Source organism: Dipodomys merriami, unplaced genomic scaffold, assembly GCF_024711535.1.
Source record: "Dipodomys merriami isolate MVZ:Mamm:240054 unplaced genomic scaffold, mDipMer1.0.p SCAF_85, whole genome shotgun sequence".
Taxonomy (NCBI): Eukaryota; Metazoa; Chordata; class Mammalia; order Rodentia; family Heteromyidae; genus Dipodomys; species Dipodomys merriami.
The window spans coordinates 5,302,029-5,326,442 of NW_027206457.1; the positions used below are offsets into that span (position 1 = coordinate 5,302,029).

A 24,414-nucleotide genomic window follows, 5' to 3' on the forward strand; every position below is an offset into this window, starting at 1 on the left:
ACCCAGTACCTTATCCCCTAAGAAAGTGGCAAACGAGTTGAATACAGACCTGTGGGGTTCCCAGGGTTAATGATGCAGAGCACCTTGGGGTCACAGTGGTCTTTGGCCTCCCGCACTGCCCGCCGGAGCTCATTCACATTGAGTGCCCATTTGTTCTCCTCATCTAGGTAGTAGTTCACTTGGATGGCATCAAGCTCAGAGATGACAGCTGAGTAGAGGGGATACTGAGGGATTGGGATCATCACTCCTGTCCGTGACTTGCCACCACCAGAGACGAGGATCTTCAAGATTGTCTGCAATGAAGAAGTCACTGCTAGAGGGTTCTTTGCCCCTCTTCCAACCTTTGGAAACTGAGAACCACACAAATGTGATCAGTCTGAACCTCAGCCTTTCACCTGAAAGTTGTTTCACATCCCTGAGTCTGTTTCCTCATTTGTAAAATAAGGGCTGCTCTAAGAATAAGCGAAGTAATGTTCTTGGCAGAGTGTGTGGCATTCAGTTGAACACTCAGTACTTGTTAGTATTTTTAATACTTCAGAAACAGAAGTCCTGAAACCACTCTTTCTCAGCATTAGTCTAACCTCAGCCTGAAAAGGTGCCTTATCTATAAACATCAGTTGCCCACGGTTGGAAAGACCTGGGAATACAGTGAAATGAGATGAAATACCCATTCACTGCCACCAGATGGCGATTTGACCTGTTTTCAAAGCTATGCAGGGTTTGTGGGATTCCTGAGAATCCAAGCTGTGAGAAACCAGTGGGGTGTTGGTGGAGGTGGTAATAATTCTTTGAGTTAATAAGCCAAAACCCTCTGTAGGGAGAAGCCTCATCTTACACGTGGGCAGAAGTCCTATTTCAGGATGCTCAAGTTTCTTGTTAGAAGGTCACCAACTCAAGGGAAAAAGGATAAAAAAACACAGCAATGATGAACCCCAAGATAGGGACACAAGAGATTTTATCTTTGTTGCTGTTCTTTCTAAAGTACTATGTGATTTTGTTTTGTTTGTTTCTTCCCCCATGGTATAACCCCTGTTGTCACTGTATTTGACTCCGGTATCCTGCATCTTGTATATACATTTTTCTAATTTGGGGAGGGGAAGGGAAATAACGAAATGCTGAAATAAGGATACAGAATGACCCATGGTAACAATGAGATATACAAGACAGTATGTTGAAAACAAACTTTACAACTTTTTTTGAGGGGGGTATAGTTGGGGAGGTGGGGAAGAAAGGGATGGTAGAGGAAAAATAAAGGAGGGTATAGCAATGGAAATGGACTCATTACCTTGTTCATGTAACTGTAACCCCTCTCTGTACATTATCTTTACAATAAAAACGTATATATATATATACACAGTACAGCAATGGAGCTCACTGGATGTTGATGAAAGTGAACTATATAACTTGCAGGTGGAGACAGGAGGGACTGGGAAAGAATAAGAGAACAGAAGACACTGTATGAAAGGCAATGTACTTATTAACTAACTCATGTAACTGTAATCTATAATTGTAATTTGTAATAACAATAAATTAATTTTAAAAATTAGTAGGAAAGAGATTTTTTTTAAAAAGGTCACAAGATTGCAAAATGCAATGAAAATTTTCACTAAATCTTATGGATAACTCCCTTTTCTCCTCCAGGACCTGGCCAATACTCTGCTTCTCAGGGAATGGAGAGGGGGCTTAACAGTACAAGAAATGGAAAGTGCTGTCAATGGGGGCTGGAGTTCCAACATCAGAATCCCAAATGTCACAAGAATGGCACAAAGCTGATCAGCTATTTAATATCTCTGAGCCTGTTCTTATGAGCCCATGTAAGAGTTTAATATATTTATGTGAATGGCTTTGGGGAAAGGAACCAAGTACTCAACATCAAAAATAGGAGTCTTTGAGGTCAGGAGACAAACATAACTCCAATCAGGAGAGGACCAGATAGTACATGGCTCCCTGAATAGAGAGACTAAATGAGTTAACAGCACCTAGCACTGGACTAAGCCCTAGGGAGGAATCTGACAAAAGGAATGGAAGGATGTATATAGCTCAGTGGTAGAACACTTGCCTATCAGGGAGAGAACTGGGATTCCATGCTAGCACTGAAAGAGGGGTGGGGGGGTGTAGAGGGGAGAAAGGAGAAGGAATAGAGAAGAGAGGAGAGAAGGGACATTGGAGAGGGGAGGGTGCACAGGGGAAAGGCAGGGAGAGAGGAGAGAGCGCAACAGGTTTCCCAAGTCCAGGATTTTAGACTCCTGGAACAAATAACTACTGACATTAGTCTCCGTACCAATCCATGGCTGACCCCCAATTCAGAACCACCTCTTCTCTCAATCCTTAATGCTCCCTCACATCCCTTATGAGGCTCTTCCTAGCCAGGCCAAAGTTTAAACTTAAGAATATTGAGTCATGTAAACCATGCGCCAGTGGCTCACGCCTGTAATCCTAGCTACTCAGGAGACTGAGATCTGAGGATCGTGGTTCAAAGCCAGCCCAGGCAGGAAAGTCTGTGAAACTCTTATCTCCAATAAACCACCAGAAAACCGGAAGTGGTGCTGTAGCTCAAGTGGTAGAGCGCTAGACTTGAGCTGAAGAGCTGAGGGACAGTGCTCAGGCCCAGAGTACATACCAGGCCCACACCCAACAAAAATAAAATAATTCCCCAAAGTTCTTAGGACAATGACACAAATCCTGAGCATGCCCTCTCAGCCTCGGCAGGGCTCAGCCATCATCTGCCTCCACAGCCCTGTTTCTGTATTTGTCTCTCACTGCATGTCCTGTCACTTTCCTCCTGTCTTTCTACTTCCAAATGCTATGCTTCCTCCAGCTCACATTGATCTTTAGCTCAGAACACACCCCTTTCTCCAGTCTTCCAAGTTCCCTCTGTATCTGAGCCTTGCTTGGAAAAGCCTTCCTGACCCCCTCCTACCATACCAGAGTCACTGCTGCTCCTTCTTATGGCACTTCCTCCTCTTCCAGGTAGAAGAGAAACTGAAAACTAGTGATGTGATGTTTATTTCTATGACATTAATAGTCATCTGCTCAGCACTGGTGTATAGGCAGAGCCTAAATGACATGTTTGGTTGTGGAAGACTTCTCTAGCACCTGGCACAGTGCCTGGCAGAGGAGGAACTCCAGCACTCGCTGAGTGACAGAGAGGCCAAAGGGCAGCCTTAAGTGTCCCACGATCCCTCTCCACTACCTGCTGGTATGTACTCTGGAGGGAAGTCAAGGCTGCAGTAGTAATCTGGTTTATGAAGTCTAAAAGGTCAGTACTATAAGCTATCGGGACAGAAAGACCAGTCTCCATGCCAACTGTCTCCCTGACAGCCAGCTAAATATTTAGACCTTCACATACAAGGCTGTTCTTCATGTGAGTAAACAGAAGATAAGAATGGATCACACCCACACATACAGAAATGCCATCACTAGCTCCAGTGGTCAGGTAAATGTTGTCTGGGTCCGCAGGCACGCCACCATCTCTCCTAGTGATATAGGCTGCCACATCTTCACGGATGCAGTTGACACCCTGGCTAGCACTGTAAGATCCTGTAAAACAGCAAAAGAGCAAGTAGAGCCAGGGTGTCTGGATCTGTAGAGTCAGCAGGGGAAGAATGGTTGGGGTTGTTTAAAGTGGGGCCAAACTCCCACTGTTCTGGGCCTTATAATTGTGGCAAGCATCTCAGCTATACATCCATCCAACACGTTTTGTCCATCCATCCACCCAGTCAATATTTACTGAATACCTACTAGGGTAAGCACTAGTTAAGTGATACTTTAAGCACTGGCTTCTTTACCTCTTTACCTCCCATTACATCAAACACAACTAAGGCCAAATCCCTCCTCTGCCTCTCCTCTGGGGCTTCTAGAAGTCTTAGGTCCATAGGGTCTTTGAGAAGCATCGTTGTTCTCTGGGTTGAACACAGGCATCAGGAGAAAAAGGAACAGGGAGAACAGGACTTTGGACTATGGGCTGCTCTCTTCTAGCCTGGGCACACAAGACACTGGCCCACAGCCCATTCAGACTGGCAGGCAGAAAGGCAAGGGGCACTGGCACTTGCCAGTGAGGGGATACTACAAGGGTAGTACCCAGAGAGAGGGATGGCAATGCAACCACAGCCACACAGGTAAGCACAGGGCCCTCAATAGAGAGAGCAGAGAAAGTTCAGGGGAGGGACAGGGAGAGAATGGGGTTAGGGGAGGGGAGGGGGCAATCCCTGGCTGAGCAAACCACAAAATTCCCCATCTTATGTTTGGTCTCACATTTTGAAACTTTAAAGCACATGTCCTAAGAATGCTTTATGAACAACTGGTTTCCTCAGGGTGAGGCAAGTTGGATTCTGTGTGTAGGCACTGGGATAAGGAGTGGGACAAAAATAAACACAGGAAAGAAAATGAGATGAGAACAAAGGACTAGAGGCCCAGGGGTTGGAAATCCATCTTGGCAGGGGAGGAAGAGAAAATATCATTTTCACATCAAGGGGACAAGTTCCAGGACCTCTTCTGTGGGGCCCTCTGGGGCCTGGTGTTCTGCCAGAAAGCAGGTGCTGGTGTGGGCTCTCTCTTGCCAGTGTGTACTGACAAGCAAAGAAGATTGAAGGAAGCCACAAAAGAGAGTCACAGGGATCCTGGCCACTTCCCTTCCCCCACAAGTCACAGTCACCATGGTTGGGGGCCACAGAAAGGCTGAAAATTGGAGCCAAGCTGAGCACTACATGTCCTCTCAGCCTCAAAGCTAAGGTAATCACTTGCTTATACCTTGCCTAGCTATAAATCCCAAACCCAGTAAAATGAAGTATCCAATTCCCACAGACTTAGAACACAAGGATCACAATGAGAAGATTTCTTTGTATACACTCTATGCACCAGTTACCCCCTACATATAGACACACAGACCCTGATACTTTCCCTCTCCCTCTCCCTCTCCCTTTCCTTACCCCCCTCTCTCCTACCCTCCTCTCTCCAGGTACAACCCTCTGCTCAAAGATAGGGCCAGATCAGATACCCATGTCCATTTCATACCCTGGGAACCCCGTGAGTTGGGGCCTTACCCAAACTGTTCCCGCCACAAGCCTGTAGGATCCGTCGAGCTCGTTTTTTAGCATCTTCTGGGAAGTTGGGGCTGTCTAGCAGGTTTGGGTAGGTGCAGAGCGCCATCACCTAAGGGAGCAGATATAGGCTGAACCCCTTGTACTCCTACTCCAGGGTGGGTGGGGCACAAAGGACACTAGGAATGATGGGTTAATGAAAACTCCCAAACCACGGCTACAGCAAGCCTCTCCACCAGGGCTGAGCCCATCAGGGAGAGCAGAACATCAAGCTCTGTGGGAAAGCATTTTCAATGCCAAGAGCCAGCGGACACTATGACCAGGGCCTAGGGACCAAGAATGAGCTGCCATATGAGGAAGCAAAGAAGAGAGCCAGGCTGCCACAAGGCTGCTGGTCTCAACTTGTCCATAAAGGATAGTAAGCTCAGACATTTAAGGTCTTAAGAAACAGGGGCCTTCAGATCAGACTCCAGGACTAGAGAGAGCAAAGTCCAGCTAACAGGAACATGGCTACAAAACCCCTGAAGACCATGGCTGAGACCTTCTCACCCCAGATTCCCCCTCTGTTCTCTTCCTCACCCCCTTTCTCATGCTTAAATCCTGGGACATCTTTCTTACCTCTGTGACAGAAAATCACCCTAAGCTCACAAATTAGGAGGATTAAGCAAGGACATGTGCAAAGGTACCAGCAAAGCCCAGCTCACCAGGCAAGTCTCAGCTGGCAGCTGAGCCAGGTGTACCCAAGGAGGGTGGGGGTGGGGTTCTTGGCTCACATCTCTGACACCAGCCAGGTGACTTTCCAGCCTTTCTTTCTCTGCACAATGAACAACAGTGTGGTCTGCCCTCTGCCCTCAGGGCACTTATGAAAATAATAGGAAACACTTGGAGGCTGGAAGTGAAAGCACCCTACAGGAAAGTCAAGGTTTGCTATGACCTTTGGCAGGACTGGATTTGACGAAGGGTTTGACAGACAGAAAAGGCTAAGTTTTGTTTTGGTGCCAGTTTCTGCCAGAGCCCCAGGCACATGCACATGTGAAGCCTCTGCTGAGTATTTAGCCTCTCCCCTCCACTGCCAGTGCCTGGACCCTTTGCCCTTCCCTCCTGCCTCCCTCTCTCTGGCACAGCCATTATTTGCTCTCCTCCCTTCCCTGTTTGGTCTGTTCAATTTCCCCATGGTGGGGACTTTGATATCCATGGGCAGCTGGCATGCTCTGAAGGTCAGCAGTAGTGAACACAGGACATTCCTTAAACCACTATCAGCTTTGGATGCTTTCTTCCATTTACCGAGTCTGCTCTCTCAGGTCTATAAGGCTGTGTAGGTTGTGGCCTCCCAGCCCCTGCCAGCTCTCTCCCCCGCCTCAAGGGTGGGGCAGGACTATTCCACATTTGTGCCACCTCTGCAATGGAAGGCACAGGTAGAGACAAGGGGAGTGGAATGCCCAATACTCAGTTTCATTGGCTGTCCTAGCTTGTGAGCCTTAACCACACACAGGACTACATTTTTGTCTAAAACAGGCCCAGTAAAAGCTTTCTATAGCTTTCGGTAGCTTTGTTGAGGCTGCCTGCGGTATTCCCCTAGCCTGTTTTCCTTCTCTCCAAGTTCACCAAACCAGAGTTTCAGCTCATGCAGCGCTCTTGTGGTGTTCAAATTGAAACCTAGGAACCAGCTTTCTGGTGAGTGAGCTGGCCTGGAGTGAGGCAGCCAGGAGAGCAGCAGATGACAATGCTGCCACAGCCTGAAGTTCCTGCAGTCTGAAAGGTAGCCTCAGTAGTCCTCCAAGGCAGTCCTCCAGGGAACTGTTTGCCTAAAACAGCCAACATGAAACCTGGGGGTCTCTTGGAGAATGTGGTGTCACCACTCTCACACCACCTTTCAGCCCACTGGGACTGCGGTTTTTCTGTCTAGCTGCTTACGACCTAATAAGCACCCTCTCTAATCATGCCAGGTTCTTGCACTGCAGAAGAGTCTTCTTGTGACTTTCCTACATCAAAGCAACTCCAAAACAAGTTTAGGAAATTTTGACAACCTTGGAAGCTAAGGGAGAAAACCAGAGGACATCATAGATCAGTGAATGGGGCTGTTATTTCAACAGCACCTCTCTGAGGGATTCTGGTGCCTGCTATATCTGAAGAAGCCGGGTATACAAGGAGACAGAGGCTGATCCCACAAGCTATGCTCGCCCTTCCCAGCAACCTCTGTTCCCAAGGGCTGGCTCACCTGTCGGAGAAAGGTGATAGGCTGCTGGCCCATGGCGTGGGCATCTCCAATATTAGCACGGATGACTTCAGTAAATGGTTTCTTGATACCCTAAGTAGAAAGAAGGCAACAGGTGGTTATTTAAAGGTTCTCACACCCTGGATTCCTGAGGTTAAGCAGTGTTCCCACAAGTTATTAATATGCAGCCCTATTTTGAGACTTATAAATAGTCAAGTCTTTGACATGCCTGGTCCCATTTAACCATCACAAATACCCAGGATGAAGTAGTATTTATCACATCCTACAGATAAGAAAACTGAGGCTGCAAAAAGCTAAGCAAACATTATGTAACTGATAAAATATAAGTACTATGATTTGAACCCAAGAAGATTGGGGTCTCAAGATTATCCTTAATCACTATGCTCCATGGCCTACCACTTTCCTGAAAAGCAGGAAAAACTTTTTTGGGTAACTAGGGTTCCTTTGAGACAGTAACAGGTCTACATCTGTCCCCTCACAAAACATCAAAAAGAAGGCTGAGCAGGGTGGTGCATGGTGAGGCATGGTTGCTTAGGAGGCCTGGAGTTGGGGTGGCTGTGGAGTGAAACCCTGCCTGGAAAACAGACTAAAAGCAAAAGGGATGGGGATTTAACTTAAGTGGAGAGTATTTGCCTAACAAATGGGAGGCCCCAAGTTCAAACTTTTTGCCAGTATTTAAAAAAAAAAAGGCTTTGGGGCAAATGTAACAGAAGGGTAGCAAGAGTCAGCAGAGAAAGACCTCAGACTCCCTATCCTGCCCTTGCCCCTTGCCCCAAACATAGCCCGACGCAGCTTAAGCAAATAGCCTGATACACTGAGTAGTTCTCCCTGCTCTCCAGAAAATACTCATCCACCAGAAACTCTCAGTTATTCTTTTGCCTGGCTTTGAAGAACATGGACTATGGGCTGATTTTCACATTTTTATTAAAAGCACTAGAGATGAGAGTAAAGAGCAAAATTGAGGCCACTCGCTGCCTGAGCAATGTGTTTTCCTCAGAAAAGGATTACAGTGAGGACTTTAGAGACCCATGGATGCCCCTAGGAGGTAATTGTAAGACATCTCAGTTGCTGTAAAGGCAAAAATGAGGTTGACAGAGGGCTATAGAATCACAGAAACATGGGAAATACACACAGCTAAATTATAAATCCAAAATTAGCTCCCAGAGGAACTGAGCTAACAGGTTATAGGACCTCCCAGGGTGGCTGAAAGAATAATCTGAGCTAAAAACGTGAAAGAGAAACAAGAGATGGCAGTCCCAAGGGGTAACCCTAGTAAAAAGGCCTGACTGACCGACCACCTTTCTTTCCTTTATGTTTGGCAAATACAGGGGCTTGAACTCAGGGCCTTGAGTTCAGGTTCACCTCCTGACTGGAGCCCTGCCTCCAGTCATGCATTTTTCTGGTTAATTGGAGATGGATTCCCTTAGACTTTTCTGCCTGGCTGTCTTTGAACCGTGATTCGTAATCTCAGCCTCCTGAGTAACTAGGATTATAGGCATGAGCCGCTAACACCCAGCTGACCACTTTTCCATCTCTAGTTGCTCTTGCCTAAAAGGTACACTTAAAGACACAATTCTATAATTTTGATATGTTTACGATTATATATATGTATATATGTAAACATATATGTTTATGTTATGTTTTTGTGGTACTGGGGTTTGAACTCTGGACATTGGGTTGGAGGACAAACATTCTACTGCTTGAACCATGGTACCAATACTGGGGCTTGAACTCATGGTCTAATGCTTTTGCTCTTTTTTGCTTTTCATTCATTGGTAGCACTCTTTACCACTTGAGACACACCTCTGGATTAGCTTTTTTAATTTTTTGGGGGGGGGAAGGGGCAAGACAGTCTCTTGGACTTTTCATGTGGGCTGGCTTTGAACCATGATTCTCAAGCCTGTGGGCTTGGTTAAGGGAGTAGATAGGCACCCAGCTCTGCTGATTGATTGATTGGTTGGTTGATTTATGTCTCTGTGCATGTGCTGGTTGTGGGGTTGAGCTCAAGGCATGGATGCTGTCCCTGATATTTTTGTTGAAGGCTAGTGCTCTACCATTTAAGCCACAGCCTTTGGGTGGCTAATTGAAAGTGAGAGTCTCATGGACTGCTTGGACTGGCTTTGCACTGCAATCCACACCTCTCTGTTTCTTGGATAGCTAGGTTTATAGTCATGAGCCACTAGTGCCCAGAAACCTCTGGGTTTATCTTGAGATGGAATCTCACTTTTTGTTTAGGCTAGCCTAGATGATTTTTTTTGGGGGGGGGCAGAGAGTAGGGGCGGAGTGGGCACACAGGTCTGGTCTGGAAGCATAATCCTCATGAACTCAACCTCCTTCATTGTTGGAATGACAGATGAGCCACTGGTACTTGACTGAAACTGATTTTTCATTATTTCTTTCACACAATGCATGAATAAAAAGCAACTTTAGAACATTGCTGTTTAAAAATCAGTAATATACACCTTAAGTAAAAACCAGTGGGTTTGAGAGACAAAAGCAGCTATGAAACAAGTTTTTATGACCCTAGTTAGCAACTCCTAAATGAGAAGGTATTGTGGGCTAAGGAAAACAGCCCAGAAATAGCCTTGGATCTTCATAAATAGGGTTTAAGCCTTTGAAAGTTATGTATCTTGTGAGTAGGAAGGTCCTTGAAAGCCTCTTATATTGAGCTTTTAAGGGGTGGACAGCATGGAGAAAGATTCTTAGGAAATCAACAGCAGCCAACAAATGCACACTACACTGGGCTAGGCTGCGGGGTTGAGACACCCTGGAGAGACTCAGGCTGTAGGTGTGGGGCCCTAGGACTGCTTATCCCATAGGCAGGGAGGTTATCCAAGTTGTAACACACCTCTTGGCACTGGCCTGGGCCCTTGCTCTAGGGCCCTTCATGAGTCTGACTAAGTCACCCCAGGCTACAGGCCCATAGCTGAACACAGGTGATTTATGTGGAGGGGCAGAGCCCATTTTTTAGTAAGGAATAAATGTGTCACATCTGTGAGGGCGAGGAACCAACACACAGCTGCGGGCTCTGGGCTCAGGCCCTAGGCCAACCCAATACAGGAAGAGAATAATGCCTGAAACAGAGCCCTGGATGTTCTTTTCCTGTCTTCCCACCCCCTGGCACTGCTAGGCAAATTCAATTCATATCCTGTCAACACAGAGCCTGGGAACACTGGCATCTCCTTTCTTGGGTCGCAGTATCTACAGGTCCCCGACAATCTGCTGTGATGGATGAGCTGGGGGACAGGAAACTGGCTCCCTTGAATAGGCAAGGCAACCAGCCTACCCAGCCAAGAGCAATCAACTCAGAGGAGACTGTTCTGGGCAAGCTCCTACATCCAAGCACACAAAGTCTACTTAATGGGAAATACCAAGTAGCCCTGGGAAGACTCCTGCTCCTAGTAACTCCTCTAGGACTGGTAGGTATACCCAATGGTGATATCTCCCCCAGCCTAAACCTGCCTCCTAAGGCCAGGTCAGAATGACTGAAAAACACATAGCATCCTCATAAACCAGGATGCTCTTACACCATGCTAGAACCCACTTGCCTAATGCATCTGTATACATCCCACCCTGAAATGCCTTCCAGTAGGGCTCTGAAGAAAAGTCTTCCCTGGGAGGTCTACCTTTCCACCATTTTGGCTCAGCAGGAGTCAGCCGAGAAGCCCCATAGGCAGAAGATGGCATATTTCAGAGGATATTAGTGAGAAGACAAAAGACTCATCAGCCAGACACCATAATACAATCCTACTTAGGAAGCTAAAACTAGGTTGATCACAGTTCAAGGCCAGCCCAGGAAGAAAAGTTCAAGAGACACTTTTGTTCTCTCAACCCATAGCTAGGTGCAGTGGTATGTAACTGTCATCAAGGCTGTGGGAGGCTGAGATTGGGAAGGTCACAGCTGCAGATTAGCTGGGGCAGAAAAGGTCCACAAGATTTCATCACAGTGGAAGCTGGACATAGAGGCGTAAGCCTGTGGTTCCAGCAATAATGGGAAGCCTAATGTAGAAGATTATGGCTTAGTGAGAAGATCTAAGTGGGAAGCAAGACTCTGTCTCAAAAATAATCAACATTGTCAGGTGCCAGTGGCTCACACCTGTAGTCCTACCTATTCAAAGAAGCTGAGATCTGAGGTTCAAAGCCAGACCAGACAGGAAAATCTGTGAGACTCTTATCTCCAATTTACCATCAAAAAGCTGAAAGTGGAGCTGTGGTTTAAATGGCAGAGTGCCAACCCAGGTGCCCAGATCCTGAGTTCAAGTCCCAATAGCAGCACATGCACATACACACATACACACATACATACACACACACACACACACACACACACACGCACACACACACACACACAGCTGGAACCTGAGATGTGGCTCAAATGGTAGAATACTAGCATTCAGTAAAAAAGCTAAGTGAGAGATCAAGGCTCTCAGTTCAAGTCCCACTACCAGCACAAAACAAAAACACACCCCCAAAAGAAAAACCATAAAACAAATACAGTATGTGCTATGATCTAACCTGTATGGGAAATGTATCTTAAATAGATCTTAAGTATTCTCACTCCTCTCCCCTCCCCCTTACCCACACAAAAGTAATATCATTTGATAATGGATACATAACTCACCATGACAGTCATTTCATAATGCATACATCATCATGTTGCACATATTGAACATATGCAATTTGGGAGGTGGGGGGTAGGCACACGCTGGTCCTGAGGCTTGAACTCAGGGCCTGAGCACTGTTCCTGAGCTTCTTTTGCTCAAGGCTAGCACTCTACCACTAGAGCAACAGCTCCACTTCTGGGGGTGGGGGAGTTGGTAGTTTATTGGCAATAAAAGAGTCTCACAGACTTTCCTGCCCAGACTAGCTTCAAACTGCAATCCTCATATCTCAGCGTTCTGAGTAGCTAGGATAACAGGCATGAGCCATCGGCACCCGACTTGAATATATGCGATTTTTATGTGTCAATTATTCTTCAATAAACCTACAGGGAAAAACAAGAACTAGTTTCTTTGTACAGGGATGACTCTTGTCATTCACAAGACATACAGGTAGGATGTTTACTCCCCAAAGAACCTCCCATTTGTTCAACAAATACTCCCAATACAGGGGAAAAAAGGGAAAGGAAACCAAAACAATTATCTACAGATAACCCATGCCCTGATAATAAGAAAAGAAAGTAGTTAGCAGGGGTTAGGAAAGAGGTCTGACTGGCTCCAGAAAGAGGTCTGACTGGCTCCAGAAACACTGTGCAAAAGGCCCAACTCCAGATCCCAAGTAGGCAATGGATGAGATTAAGGCAGACAGGAAGTTGTACAGAGAGCTCCATATAGAGGTTACAGAAGCAAAATCCAATCTGAACCCATAGCCCTGACATAGAAAAGGAAACAGGCTCACCACACCATCTAGCTCTTTTGTGTGTGTGTGTGTGTGTGTGTGTGTGCCGGTCGTGGGGCCTGAACTCAAGGCCTGGACACGGTCCCTCAGCTCAAGGTGAGTACTCTACCACTTGAGCCACAGTGCCACTTTTGGCTTTTTCTGCTTATGTGGTCCTGATGAATCGAACTCATGCATGCAAGGCAAGCGCTCTACCCTGAGCCACCACCATCTAGCTCTGAGATAATAAGAATCTGGGTGACAGTATACATACTTATAACTGACAAATTAGGTGAGAGCTCAAGGGACAAGTTTCCTAAGTCCTAAGCAGTGAGGGATGGGAACAGGCCCCTGAAAATGGGGTCTGTAAGACAACAAGGCCAAGATTTGTTAGGCAGAAGTAGGGGTGAAAGTTTAGTGATCTACAAACCAGATCATTTATGACAGCAAGGCTGAAGCCCACACAGGAAAAGCAAGCCCTGCAGCATGATCCCAGTCCCAGAGAGGATCAGAAAATAGAAAAGAGCTGGGGGTGTGGCTCAGTAGTGAAGAATCTGCTTAGCAAGTACAAGACTCTGAGTTCAAGTCCCAGTACTGGGGAAAAAAAGGGAGGGAGGGAGGTGGGAGAAGGGGGGGAGGGTCACAGGAAACTCCTAGTCCCAGGCACTGGACTGACAGGTTTAGTAACCTATTGTCCAAGTCCAGCCCCTGCCCCAGGGATTCAGGTATTCCATCACCAGGGAAGCAGGGGCTTCACCTTTCCCCACCCTGAAGACAAGATGCCAGACCTTATATGGACATACTCAGATACAAGTTCAGGTACAAGCAGAACTTTTCCATTTAGGGAAGATATATCTCAACCTTCCATATAGGGAAATCTTAGAGGCTACTCAGAGGCTGGTGTTTCAAGCCATTTAGGGAGGTAATCAAGGCAGAATCAGAGCATTCTCAATGTTCCTAAGGCTATGACATCTGTATTTCTCTGAAGCAGGGCTGGGAAGGTGGCTCAGTGGTAGAGTGCTTGCCTTGCATACATGAGACCCTGGGTTCGATCCTTAGCACCACATAAGCAGAAAAAGCCAGAAGAGGCACTATGACTCAAGTGGTAGAGCACTAGCCTTGAGCTGAAGAGGTGAGGGACAGCGTTCAGGCCCCATGAAGCCGAACCCTCTTGGCTCACCTACAGCTAAACATCTGCATTCAATGAATGGCCTCTCTCACCTAAAGGCTTTTCAACACTGGGTGGAGAAATCCCTCCACACACAAAAGGCACCAGGATGGCTATAAGAAGTCACTTAGACCCATCCTCTATACTTCACTTGGACTCGGGGTGTTCACCACACACAGCTTATTTATACTGTTAGAACAAGCAAAACCATGCCTCAGTCTTCACCTTTGCCAAGCCCCAGATCCCTCCCCCTTTAAATAAAGCAAGGGGAAAAGTAGGTTAAGAACTGTCAGATCTTTCCAAATTCCTTTAATTGCAGCTTATTTTTAAGTGCTGCTCCCAATGAACACTAGGATCTGAGCAATTAAGACAGGTTCTCCGAGCTGGGAATGTGGCTTGCCTAGCATGCATGAAGTCCTGGGTTCAATTCCTCAGTACCACATAAACAGAAAAGGCCGGAAGTGGTGCTGTGGCTCAAGTGGTAGAGTGCAAGCATTGTACACAAAGGAGCTCAGGGACAGTGCCCAGGCCCTGAGTTCAAGCCCCCAGGACTGGCAAAAAAAAAAAAAAATTGGCCCCCCTCTCACCCTTGAGTTGCTCTAAGAAGAAACAAGACTCTGTAAGAACAAACAGCTTGGGCTGGAGGAGATAGTGCTCCCTTACACTCCTTAGCTGCCTCCTCCCCCTTTCTTCCTTCAAGCTCATCTGTCACAAGAACAGAAAGGATAAGGAGTAAGTACTTCCAGTACCTCAAATTCCAGAACCACATATCCAGCCACATGTCAGCCAAACAGTCCATACCATTTGCAGAGCACCTGCTGAAATAATTCTATATGGCAACACAAAGGTCCTAGTCCTACCAGGTGTTATCTCAGGGCCCCCACAACACTTTCAGAAATTAAAGCTTAGGGCAGAGAATCCTGGGCCAGCCAGACTACATACACATTAGGGAAACGAAGGCCTAGAGAAGATATGGAATTTATCTTGTCACCCTTCTAGTCCATCTCATTTTTACCAAATCATATCCTTAGAACACTTGCCCAACTCTGATCACCACACATCAAAACAGACACAGAAAAACCAAAGCCAAAGCAAGACAAAAATAAATTAATAAAAAGAAATGATTAGCCTGGTGCCAGTGGATCACACCTGTAATCCTAGCTACTTAGGAGGCTGAGATCTGAGGATTGCGGTCCAAAGCCAGCCCGGGGAGAAATATCCATGAGACTCTTATCTCCAATAAACCACTAGAAAATCGGAAGTAGCGCTGTGGCTCAAGCGGTACAGCACTCGCCTTGAGCTGGAGAGTGCAGAGACAGCGCCAAGCCCAGAGTTCAAGCCCCGCGACTGACCAAGAAAAAAAAATTATTTTAAAATATAACTTTCTCAGAAGGGGCATTGTTTGAGCTGGCAAAGAGGGGCTATCTTTTGAGAATGACAGGATTAAAGGAGTCTATACTGGTAAGACTGGGGCTATATTTCTAGCACTTTGGTAACTGTGGCTCAATTAAGTGAGAACATGGAGAGAGAAGCTTGAATGCAGGCACAAAAGAATTTAGGTAGACAAAGAACTTGGGATTGGGGGTGGATATGGAACTTCTGCCTTAAAAATCAGAGGATCCAAGCCAGGCACCAATGGCTCACACCTGTAATCCTAGCTACTCAGGAGGCTGAGATCTGAAGATCACGGTTCAAAGCCAGACCAGGCAGCAAGTTTGTGAGACTCTTATCTCCAATAAACCACTAGAAAACTGGAAGTGGCGCTGTGGCTCAAGTGGTAGAGCACTGGGCTTGAGCTGAAGAGCTCAGGGACAGCGCCCAAGCCCAGAGTTAAACCCCCACGACCGACAAAAAAAAAAAAAAAAAATCAGAGGATGTAGCCATGGTATTCACTAGACTATGTTAAAAATGAACTATACAACTTGTGGGTAGGGACAGCAGGGAGCAACTAGGAGAGAGAATGAGGAAAGGGGTGACATTATTCAAAAAGAAATGCACTTTTTACCTGATTTATAACTGTAACTCCTCTGTACATCACTTTTATAACAACAATAACAATTTTTTTAAAAAATCAAAGGATGGCCAGGTGCTGGTGGCTCATGCCTGTAATCCTACTTACTCAGGAGGCTGAGATCTAGTGACAGTAATTCAAAGCCAGCCCTTATAAAAAGTCTCTCACAAGCCACGTGCTGGTGGCTCACACCTATAATCCTAGCTACTTAGCATGTTGAGATCTGAAGGATCAGGACTCTGAAGCCAGTCTAGGCAGGAAAGCCCATTTTATCTCCAATTAACCACCAAAAAAAGCAGGAAGTGGAGCTGTGGCTCAAAATGGTAGAGTGCTATCTTTGAGCAAAAAAGCTCAGAGAAGCCAGGCGCTGGTGGCTCACGCCTGTAATCCTAGCTACTCAGGAGGCTGAGATCTGAGGATCGAGGTTCAAAGCCAGCACGGGCAGGAAAGACTGTGAGACTCCTATCTCCAATAAAAACCACCAGAAAACCGGAAGTGGTGCTGTAGCTCAAGTGGTAGAGCGCTCGCCTTGAGCTGAAGAGCTGAGGGACAGCGCCCAGGCCCAGAGTTCAAGCCCCAGGACCAACAACAACAACAAAAAAGCTCAGAGACAGTAAAATACCAATACTGGATGCCATCTTGGCATCTTAATAGAAGTTAATAGAAGATGGGGACTTTCTGAGAAATCTAGAGGTGAGAGAAGACATTCTTTGGATTGAAAATGTGTCATGAGTTGTTAAGCTCCAGGAAAACTCCTACATAATGGGTCCCGATTGCCCCTGATTGTTCCCCTGGATAGTTTCCTTTGCTAATATATAACAAATTGGTTAGGAAAGTATCCTCATCAAGTTTGCTCTGGCCTATGTATAAACCTAAACTACGTATAAACCTAAACCTAATTTCTTACTCTGATTATGTGGTTTCTGCCTTTATAAGCTTTGTCATAACTGCATTTGAAGCTGCAGGTATTTGAGACAGGAGTCCATCTGTAGTTGCCAGCTTTCTAATAAAGACTCCCAATTCGACCTCTGAAAATGTGGCTTCTCTGTGTCTCAAAAATGAATTCCGGTATAACAGTGGCCAGGCCCTGAGTTCAAGCCCCATCACACACACACACACACACACACACACACACACACACACACACACACACACACACACACACACACACACACACACACACACACACACACACACACACACACACACCGGTATAACAGTGGCCAGGCCCTGAGTTCAAGCCCCATCACACACACACACACACACACACACACACACACACACAAAGTCTCTCAGTGGCCAGGCCCTGAGTTCAAGCCCCATCACACACACACACACACACACACACACACACACACACACACACACACACAGTCTCTCAGTGGCCAGGCCCTGAGTTCAAGCCCCATCACACACACACACACACACACACACACACACACACACACACACACACACACACAAAGTCTCTCAGTGGCCAGGCCCTGAGTTCAAGCCCCATCACACACACACACACACACACACACACACACACACACACACACACACACACACAGTCTCTCAGTGGCCAGGCCCTGAGTTCAAGCCCCATCACTCACACACACACACACACACACACACACAAAGTCTCTCAGTGGCCAGGCCCTGAGTTCAAGCCCCATCACACACACACACACACACACACACACACACACACACACACACACACACAAAGTCTCTCAGTGGCCAGGCCCTGAGTTCAAGCCCCATCACACACACACACACACACACACACACACACACACACACACACACACACACACACAAAATCTCTCACAGAATAATCTTCTATAACCACCAAAAAGCTAGAGGTGGAGATGTGGCTCAACTGTCTTGAGCAAAAAAGCCAAGCAAGAGTCCAAGGCCCAAAGTCTGTCCCCCAGTACCTGCATGAAACAAAACAAAAAAGAAGAGATGATGCTTCTCTAGCCCAATGACCAAGAAATCCATGATAGCCACTAAGGTATATCCCTGCTGGAAACCCTTTCTGATGACCCATGCCAAACCAAAATGCACCGTGAAGCTCTGAGGCAGTCTTTTTCATCTTTTTCATCTCGTTCACTTTCCACATCTTTCTGTCAAATAAAGTCTACTACCAGCATTAATCCCCTTTTCCAAATCCCTAGAACTTCCCAAGGCCTGTCTTTGCTAACAGCATAGCTTCCACTTAGAAAGCATTCACTTTTTCAATGCCTGCTGAAAAATCCCACCCATCCTTAGGGACTCAGGAAAGGAAGGATGAGGGAACAATAGGGCAGTCAACCCCCTAAAAGCAAAGACAGAGCTTTCACCATCTTCACGTGGAGCCAACAAGGAAGCTGCTACTTTGCAAAAGGTAGATGTAATTCCTGGAACCCCTCCCAGCTCTGAAGCCAGAGAAATCAGTTGTGACATGATAAACCAGGAACATTTTAATCCCAGCTTTGTTTTAGCAGGGAGATTGCTGCCTCAAGAAGGGTCAGCTGCAACTTGCCAGATAACAAGGCGCAAAGCCCACAAAGACATACTTTCTGTCAGGGCTGGTGGCTCATGCCTATATTCTAGTTCCTCAGGGGGCTGAGATCTGATGATGGACACCAGCCTGGGTTAGAAAAGGACATGAGCCTCTCAGCTTCAACTGTCAAAAATTCAAAAGTGGAGATGTGGCTCCAGTGCTGGAGCACCAAACTTGACAAAGAAGCAGGAGGTACATGCTCCAGTACAGGCCCCAGTACAATGGAAAAAAAAAGACCGCTTTCTTTCCCTGGCCCACCCCTGAGCCAAGTAGGCACAGAAATGTTGCTGGCTTTCTCTTAGCCAAGCTTTAAACTTAGCACTTCCAGGAGTCAGCAGCAGACACTGGACTCTGACTTGTCCAGCTCACTGTTTGGAGTCAGCAGAACTGTGTGTCCCAATGAGGACTCAGCCAGCCAGAAGCTCATCAAAGTCTCACAGTCCTAAGAATGGGGGACACACGTCATTGTGCCCTTGGGACTACCTCAGATGTATTCAGGAACACTATGTGACCACCTTGCCCTGGAAACATTGGGATCTGGTGTTTCTCTGGGAGCAAAATCATGAAACCTGCCTCTCCACATACATTCTGGGTCATCTATCTTAAGCTAGAATCTGGGCAACTATTTCATCAGCTCTTATATATCTTAGGTGTGTTCCTTGTTTAGATAAACCTTCTTGACTCTGCCTTCTGAATTCTACCCACATTTCAATTCTGTATCTAGCTAGACTTGGTGGTACATGTCTGTAAGCCTGTGATCCCAGAGCTCAGAGGCTTTAGTGGGAGGTCTGCAAGTTCAAGGCTAGTCTGGGTAACACAGGGCACTCCAGGCCAATATGAGCTACATAGTAAGACTCTTATCTCTAAAACAAACAGACGTGCCAGGTGCTGGTGGTTCATACCTGTAATTCTTCCTTCTCAGGTGACAGCCCTGGAGGATCTCAGTTCAAGGCTAACCCAAAGACTCTATCTCCAATTAACAGGCAAAATGTTCAATGGGAGGCTTGGCTCAAGTGGTAATGTACCACTCTTGCCAAGCAAGAGCTCCAGGCTCTGAGTTCAAGCTCCAGTAAAGTTCAAGCCTCATCTACATGTGCCCGTCTTACTCCTACTCCTGCCACCCTCGTTGCAGGGAGGCAGAAACACTCCTGGCAATGTCGTCCCAAACCAAGATTCCAGTAGCCACCAAGTCAAAGTTCTAGGGCCACCAAATAAGACCCAAAAGGCCTCTCCAACTGATTCCCCACAGCTTGTGGCTGTCCTCTCAGAGAAGTAGCTGGTTAGTCAAGGTTCCGGAGCGACATAAAAGAAGGAATTCTGCCCCACAGTCTTCTGTGCCCCACCATCCACTACGCCCCCACTCTTCAGAGAGTCACAAAAAAACAAAGACCCAACAGGCCTCCAGGCAGACAAACCTTCAGGAAAAAACTCTCCACAGCCTCCTTCGTTCCCCTCCTACCCAACAGGTAGGCTCACCACCCTGTTTAGAAACCCCTATTCTATCCTCCAGTTTTACTTTTTCCAAAACACTTATTCACTAACTGATACTCCCACCACTTGAGTAGAGAACCATCCTACCACTTAAGCTTGTTTCTCTCCCCCCAGCGGATCTTGGTTCCACAAGGATGGGATCTTGCAGTTCCTGGCAGCACAGGCTGCTCAATTACTGGATACAATTCAACAAGTGAACCATTTGGAGGCCCTACTTTGTGCCATGTGCAGGGCACTAGTGGGTGAAGGAATGGAAGGACGAGTTCTGTGGTTTCAGTCAAGCTTGCCAGAATGAAGGAGCTGCCACAGGTAGGAGGCAGTCTGGCAGTAGGACCACACAGAGGCTGCTGACCACACAGAGGCTGCTACCCGCCCTCCTCCTCAACCAGCTCCCTCTATTCATCCCCGGGCCTCCCAGCTCGCGGGCCCCCAAGCCAGCGCTCACCCGCTGCAGCTCCAGCTCGATCTCGCCGGCCTTGAGCACGATGGGTCCGCGCACGGCGTACTCCACCGCCTTCACCTGCGGGTTCATGGACTCCAGCGTGAGGATGCGCTCGCGCGGGCTGCGCTCAGACCGCATCTTGAGCACCGCTGAGGCCTCAGCGGCCGCGCTGCTCTGACTACGGCCCCAGGGGCCGGGGACCCGGGGGCGGTAGCCCCGCCGGACCAGCGCCACGGTCCGCTGCATCGCGCGCCTGCCGTAGGAAACCTTGGCACAAACAGAAAGAACAAACACGTCCCCCACAGCACAGGACGGACCCTCCCTCTCCACTGACCCCCCCAAGCCTCGCCAATGGGCTCTTTTCATCCAGCCATGCCAGCCTAACTCCGCCGCTGCTTATCCAGCTCTCAGTGACTGGCACCCTCCGCCACACCACTGCAACACCGAAGGGCTGCACAGTAGGATTTGCAAAGGCTGCATCCAGAGCGTGCATGCAATGTGCCGGTCGCCGCCCGACCGCCCTCACCGCGCCGGGCGAAGTCGCGCGCCTGAACTGCTCCCAGGATCCGGCGGCGCCCGCAGCCGCATCCCAGCGCCAAGCCTGCACCGCTCGGCCCGGGTCCTCGCACACCCACCTCTCACGGCTCTGCCCCCTGCCTGCGCGCTCCCTTCTGGGTCTTGTAGTTCTTCTGGCTCTCCCAGCGCATCCGCGGAGAGCTAGCGAACTACAAGTCCCACAACGTCTGGCGCTAGCCCGGACGGGGGCCGGGCCGGAGGCAGGAGCGGTTTTCCTCCGGGGCTCGGGACTGGGCGGGCTCTTTGTCCCCAGGGAGAGGATGGAGCACCTTTAGAGGATATAGCAGGAGTTGGGTAGGGGCTGTCCTTTCTGCAGCTTTGGTGAGTTAAGAGCTCTTTGCAGCTTCTCCTTGGACTCCCCTTCTGCCTCCCTCACTCTCACTCTCCAACACCTGCAGTGACTGGGACTGCTAGATGGTGCAGTCCTCGCCCAGAGTTTCATCATCCAGGCCACATGGGTGCTGCTGGCTGCTCACTGGCAGCTGGTAGGAAGTTAGGAGTTTAGGGTTTACCCCTTTCTCAACGTCAGTTCCTTGTCAGCACCCCCCCCCCAAGGGTTATAAGAATGACCACATACCAAGTAGGTAAGGCTCTTCTCGACCAGTCTATGGGAAACCCTCTCCCATCTCAATTACTCTTATTTAATTTCCTTCCTGGCATCTAAAATGATCTGTTTAGACACTGTTCGCTGGCTGTAGCTTTACATCTCACTTCTGTAAGCTCCAGCTTACAGACCAGCTTTTTTTTTTTTTTTTTTTACATCTATTCCTAGCACATAGTAGGCCCTCAGTAAGTACTGGTTGAGGGATTGCGAACTAATAATAGGGCAGCTATTGTTTCTGGTGAGGGCATCTCCAGGCAGTAGATTCCCTGGCTTATGCAAAGCAAGTGTGAGCAAGACTAGGTAGTGAAACGACAGTAGGAACAGAAGATGTCAGGTCAATGGAGATTTCAAAAGAGCAGACCGACAGCGCTGGTGGCTCATGCCTGTAATCCTAGCTACTCAAGAGGCTGAGATCTGAGGATCATGGTTCAAAGCCAGCCAGGGCACGTCTCACGTCTAACAGACGTAGAGCACTAGTCTTGAGCTGAAGAGCTGAGGGACAGTGCCCAGGCCCAGAGTTCAAGCCCCACAACCAACAACAACAACTACAACAAAAAAGAGCAGACTCATCAAAATCAATAGAACATGGTGAGGAGTCACTGCCCTTCTCTCTGCCTCCCACTCTTCATCTGCAAAATAAATTGGATTAAATGGCCTCTAAGTCCCTTTCTGTTGTGCAAATTCTTTGAATTTAAGAATTTGGGGGCACAAAAACAACCCAGAGCTTCCACACTCCAATACATGCGTTCTCATTAGGTTTGTGAAGGGCAAAAGGAACTTAATAAACCCAGCAGTGTAAGGAAGAAGGTGGCAGGATATTTTGGTTTTAATAGAACTTGCATTCAAGATCTAGGGTGTAACTAAGTAGTAGAAAGTTTGCTAGACTAAAGGTTCAACTCTTAACACCACTACAAAAAAAAAAAGAAATGAAAAACAAGCCTGTTTCCAGTGACTCATGCCTGTAATTCTAGCAACTCAGGAAGCTGAGATCTAAGGATCATGGTTTGAAGCCAGCCTGGGCAGGAAAGCCCATAGATCCTTATCACCATTAACCAGTAAAAAGCCAGACATAGACGTTCAAAGCGAGCCCAAGCAGGATAGCCTGAGATTCTTATCTCCAATAAAAAACACCAGAAAACCAGAAATGGTGCTCTGGTTCAAGTGGTAGAGTGCTAACCTTGAGTAAAATAGCTAAGAGGCAGTGCCTAGGCCCTAAGTTCAAGCTTGCTTATAGTCATTTACTATTTATCTCATTGTGAGCTTATCATTTAGCCCTTATAAGCTACTTTAGCTGTATGTAAAATTGGGATAACAACACTTACCTCATGCATCTGTGGAGAAAGTTAAGGAGACAGATTTGTAAAAGTCAAGGCTTAGGGTAGAGTGCTTGCCTCACATACAGGAGGCCCGGGTTCGATTCCTCAGCACCACATAAGCAGAAAAAAGCCAGAAGTGGCGCTGTTGCTCAAGTGGTAGAGTGCTAGCCTTGAGCTGAAGAGCTGAGGGACAGCGCCCAGGCCCAGAGTTCAAGCCCCACAACCAACAAAAATTAAAAAAGTCAAGGCTTAGGCCAGGCCACGGTGGCTCACAACTGTAGTCCTAGCTACTGGGGATACTGAGATCTGATCACAGTTCAAAGCCAGCCCAGGCAAAAAAGTTCCTGAGAGACTTTTTTTTATCTCCAATTAATGACTCAGAAAAACTCTAAAGTGGCCTTGTGGCTCAAGTGGTAGAGGGCTAACCTTGAGCACAAAGAGGCTCAGGGACAGCACCCAGGCCCTGAGTTCAAACCTTACAACTGACAAAAAAAAAAAAATCAAGGCTTGGATCATAATGCTATGAGTAACTCTTGTTCATCCTTGACAAAAGAATTTTCTTTTTTTGGAGGGGGGGGGCCGGGTGGTTCAGTGGTAGAGCGCTTGCCTTGCAAGCCTGAGGCCCTGGGTTCGATTCCTCAGCACCATATAAGCAAAAAGAAAAAAAAAAAAGAATTTTCTATACTTTGATTAAACAAAGGGGGAAACAGGGTGGAGAAGACAAAAACCAATAACAGCTCTGATCTGATTTTAGTGCTCTTATAAAAGTTGTTTAGAGCCAGGCTGGTGTCTCACACCTGTAATTGTAGCTACTTGGGAGACCGAGATCTGAGAATTGCAGTTCAAAGCCAGCCTAGGCAGGAAATTCTGTGAGACTCTTATGTCCAGTTAGTCACCAAAAAGCCAGAAGTGGAGTTATAGCTCAAGTGGTAAAGCAAAAAGAGTACAGGGACAGCACCCAGGCTCTGAGTTCAAGCCCCAGGACTGGCACACACACACAATACACACAAAAATAATGTTTGGGCTTCTAATCTGGTAGTTCTCACTACTCCTTCTCAGCCCCAGCACCTGTGTCTTCAGGGTCTACTTCTCACCCTTTGTCTCAGTGGCCTGGTATTCAATCTCTAGATTAAAGTTTCTCATACAATGATCTTAGCAAATCTAAGTCCCAAATGCCTTCATGTCATATTATTACCCATTCTATTTATTTGAGAAGACACACACATACATTTTCTACCTCTGTAACTCACTCTGATCTATACATGATCTAAATGTATTCCCTTGTTATCTATCTCAGAGTCTGCACTGTCTGCCTTAGTTCATTAGGGACACAAAAGCTGCCAAGTACCTCCAAGAAATGAATACAGTCCATTTATACAACCAGGAAAAACAGTGCAGCACAAAGGCTACTTGTGTGGATTCCTATGTCATCATTGTAAAAAACAGTGTCCCTTAAGAAACAAAGAACTCCCACTCATCTGGTTGAACCACTACCAAATATCCCCATGCTGCTGATTACATGTATGGTATATAACATGTGAGCACCGTTATATATTACAGACTGTGATAGACAATTTGCTCCAGGAAAGTTAGAATGAACTTGTGACTATAAATGAGCATCA

General features: G+C 47.1%; 1 protein-coding gene across 1 annotated transcript in view; it reads right to left on the minus strand.

The window, feature by feature from the left end:
• The window catches only part of Gpt2 (glutamic--pyruvic transaminase 2), a 42,096-nt gene extending 21,185 nt beyond the window's left edge, over nucleotides 1–20,911 (minus strand). The window contains exons 1-6 of the mRNA XM_070011908.1: nucleotides 20,823–20,911; nucleotides 20,300–20,563; nucleotides 7,258–7,347; nucleotides 5,043–5,151; nucleotides 3,407–3,540; nucleotides 50–293 (exon numbers count right to left, since the gene is read on the minus strand). Of these exons, the coding sequence (XP_069868009.1) occupies nucleotides 50–293; nucleotides 3,407–3,540; nucleotides 5,043–5,151; nucleotides 7,258–7,347; nucleotides 20,300–20,542 (820 nt within the window). The 5' untranslated portion in view covers nucleotides 20,543–20,563; nucleotides 20,823–20,911. The remainder of the gene's footprint in view (nucleotides 1–49; nucleotides 294–3,406; nucleotides 3,541–5,042; nucleotides 5,152–7,257; nucleotides 7,348–20,299; nucleotides 20,564–20,822) is intronic.
• Nucleotides 20,912–24,414: the final 3,503 nt, after the last annotated feature.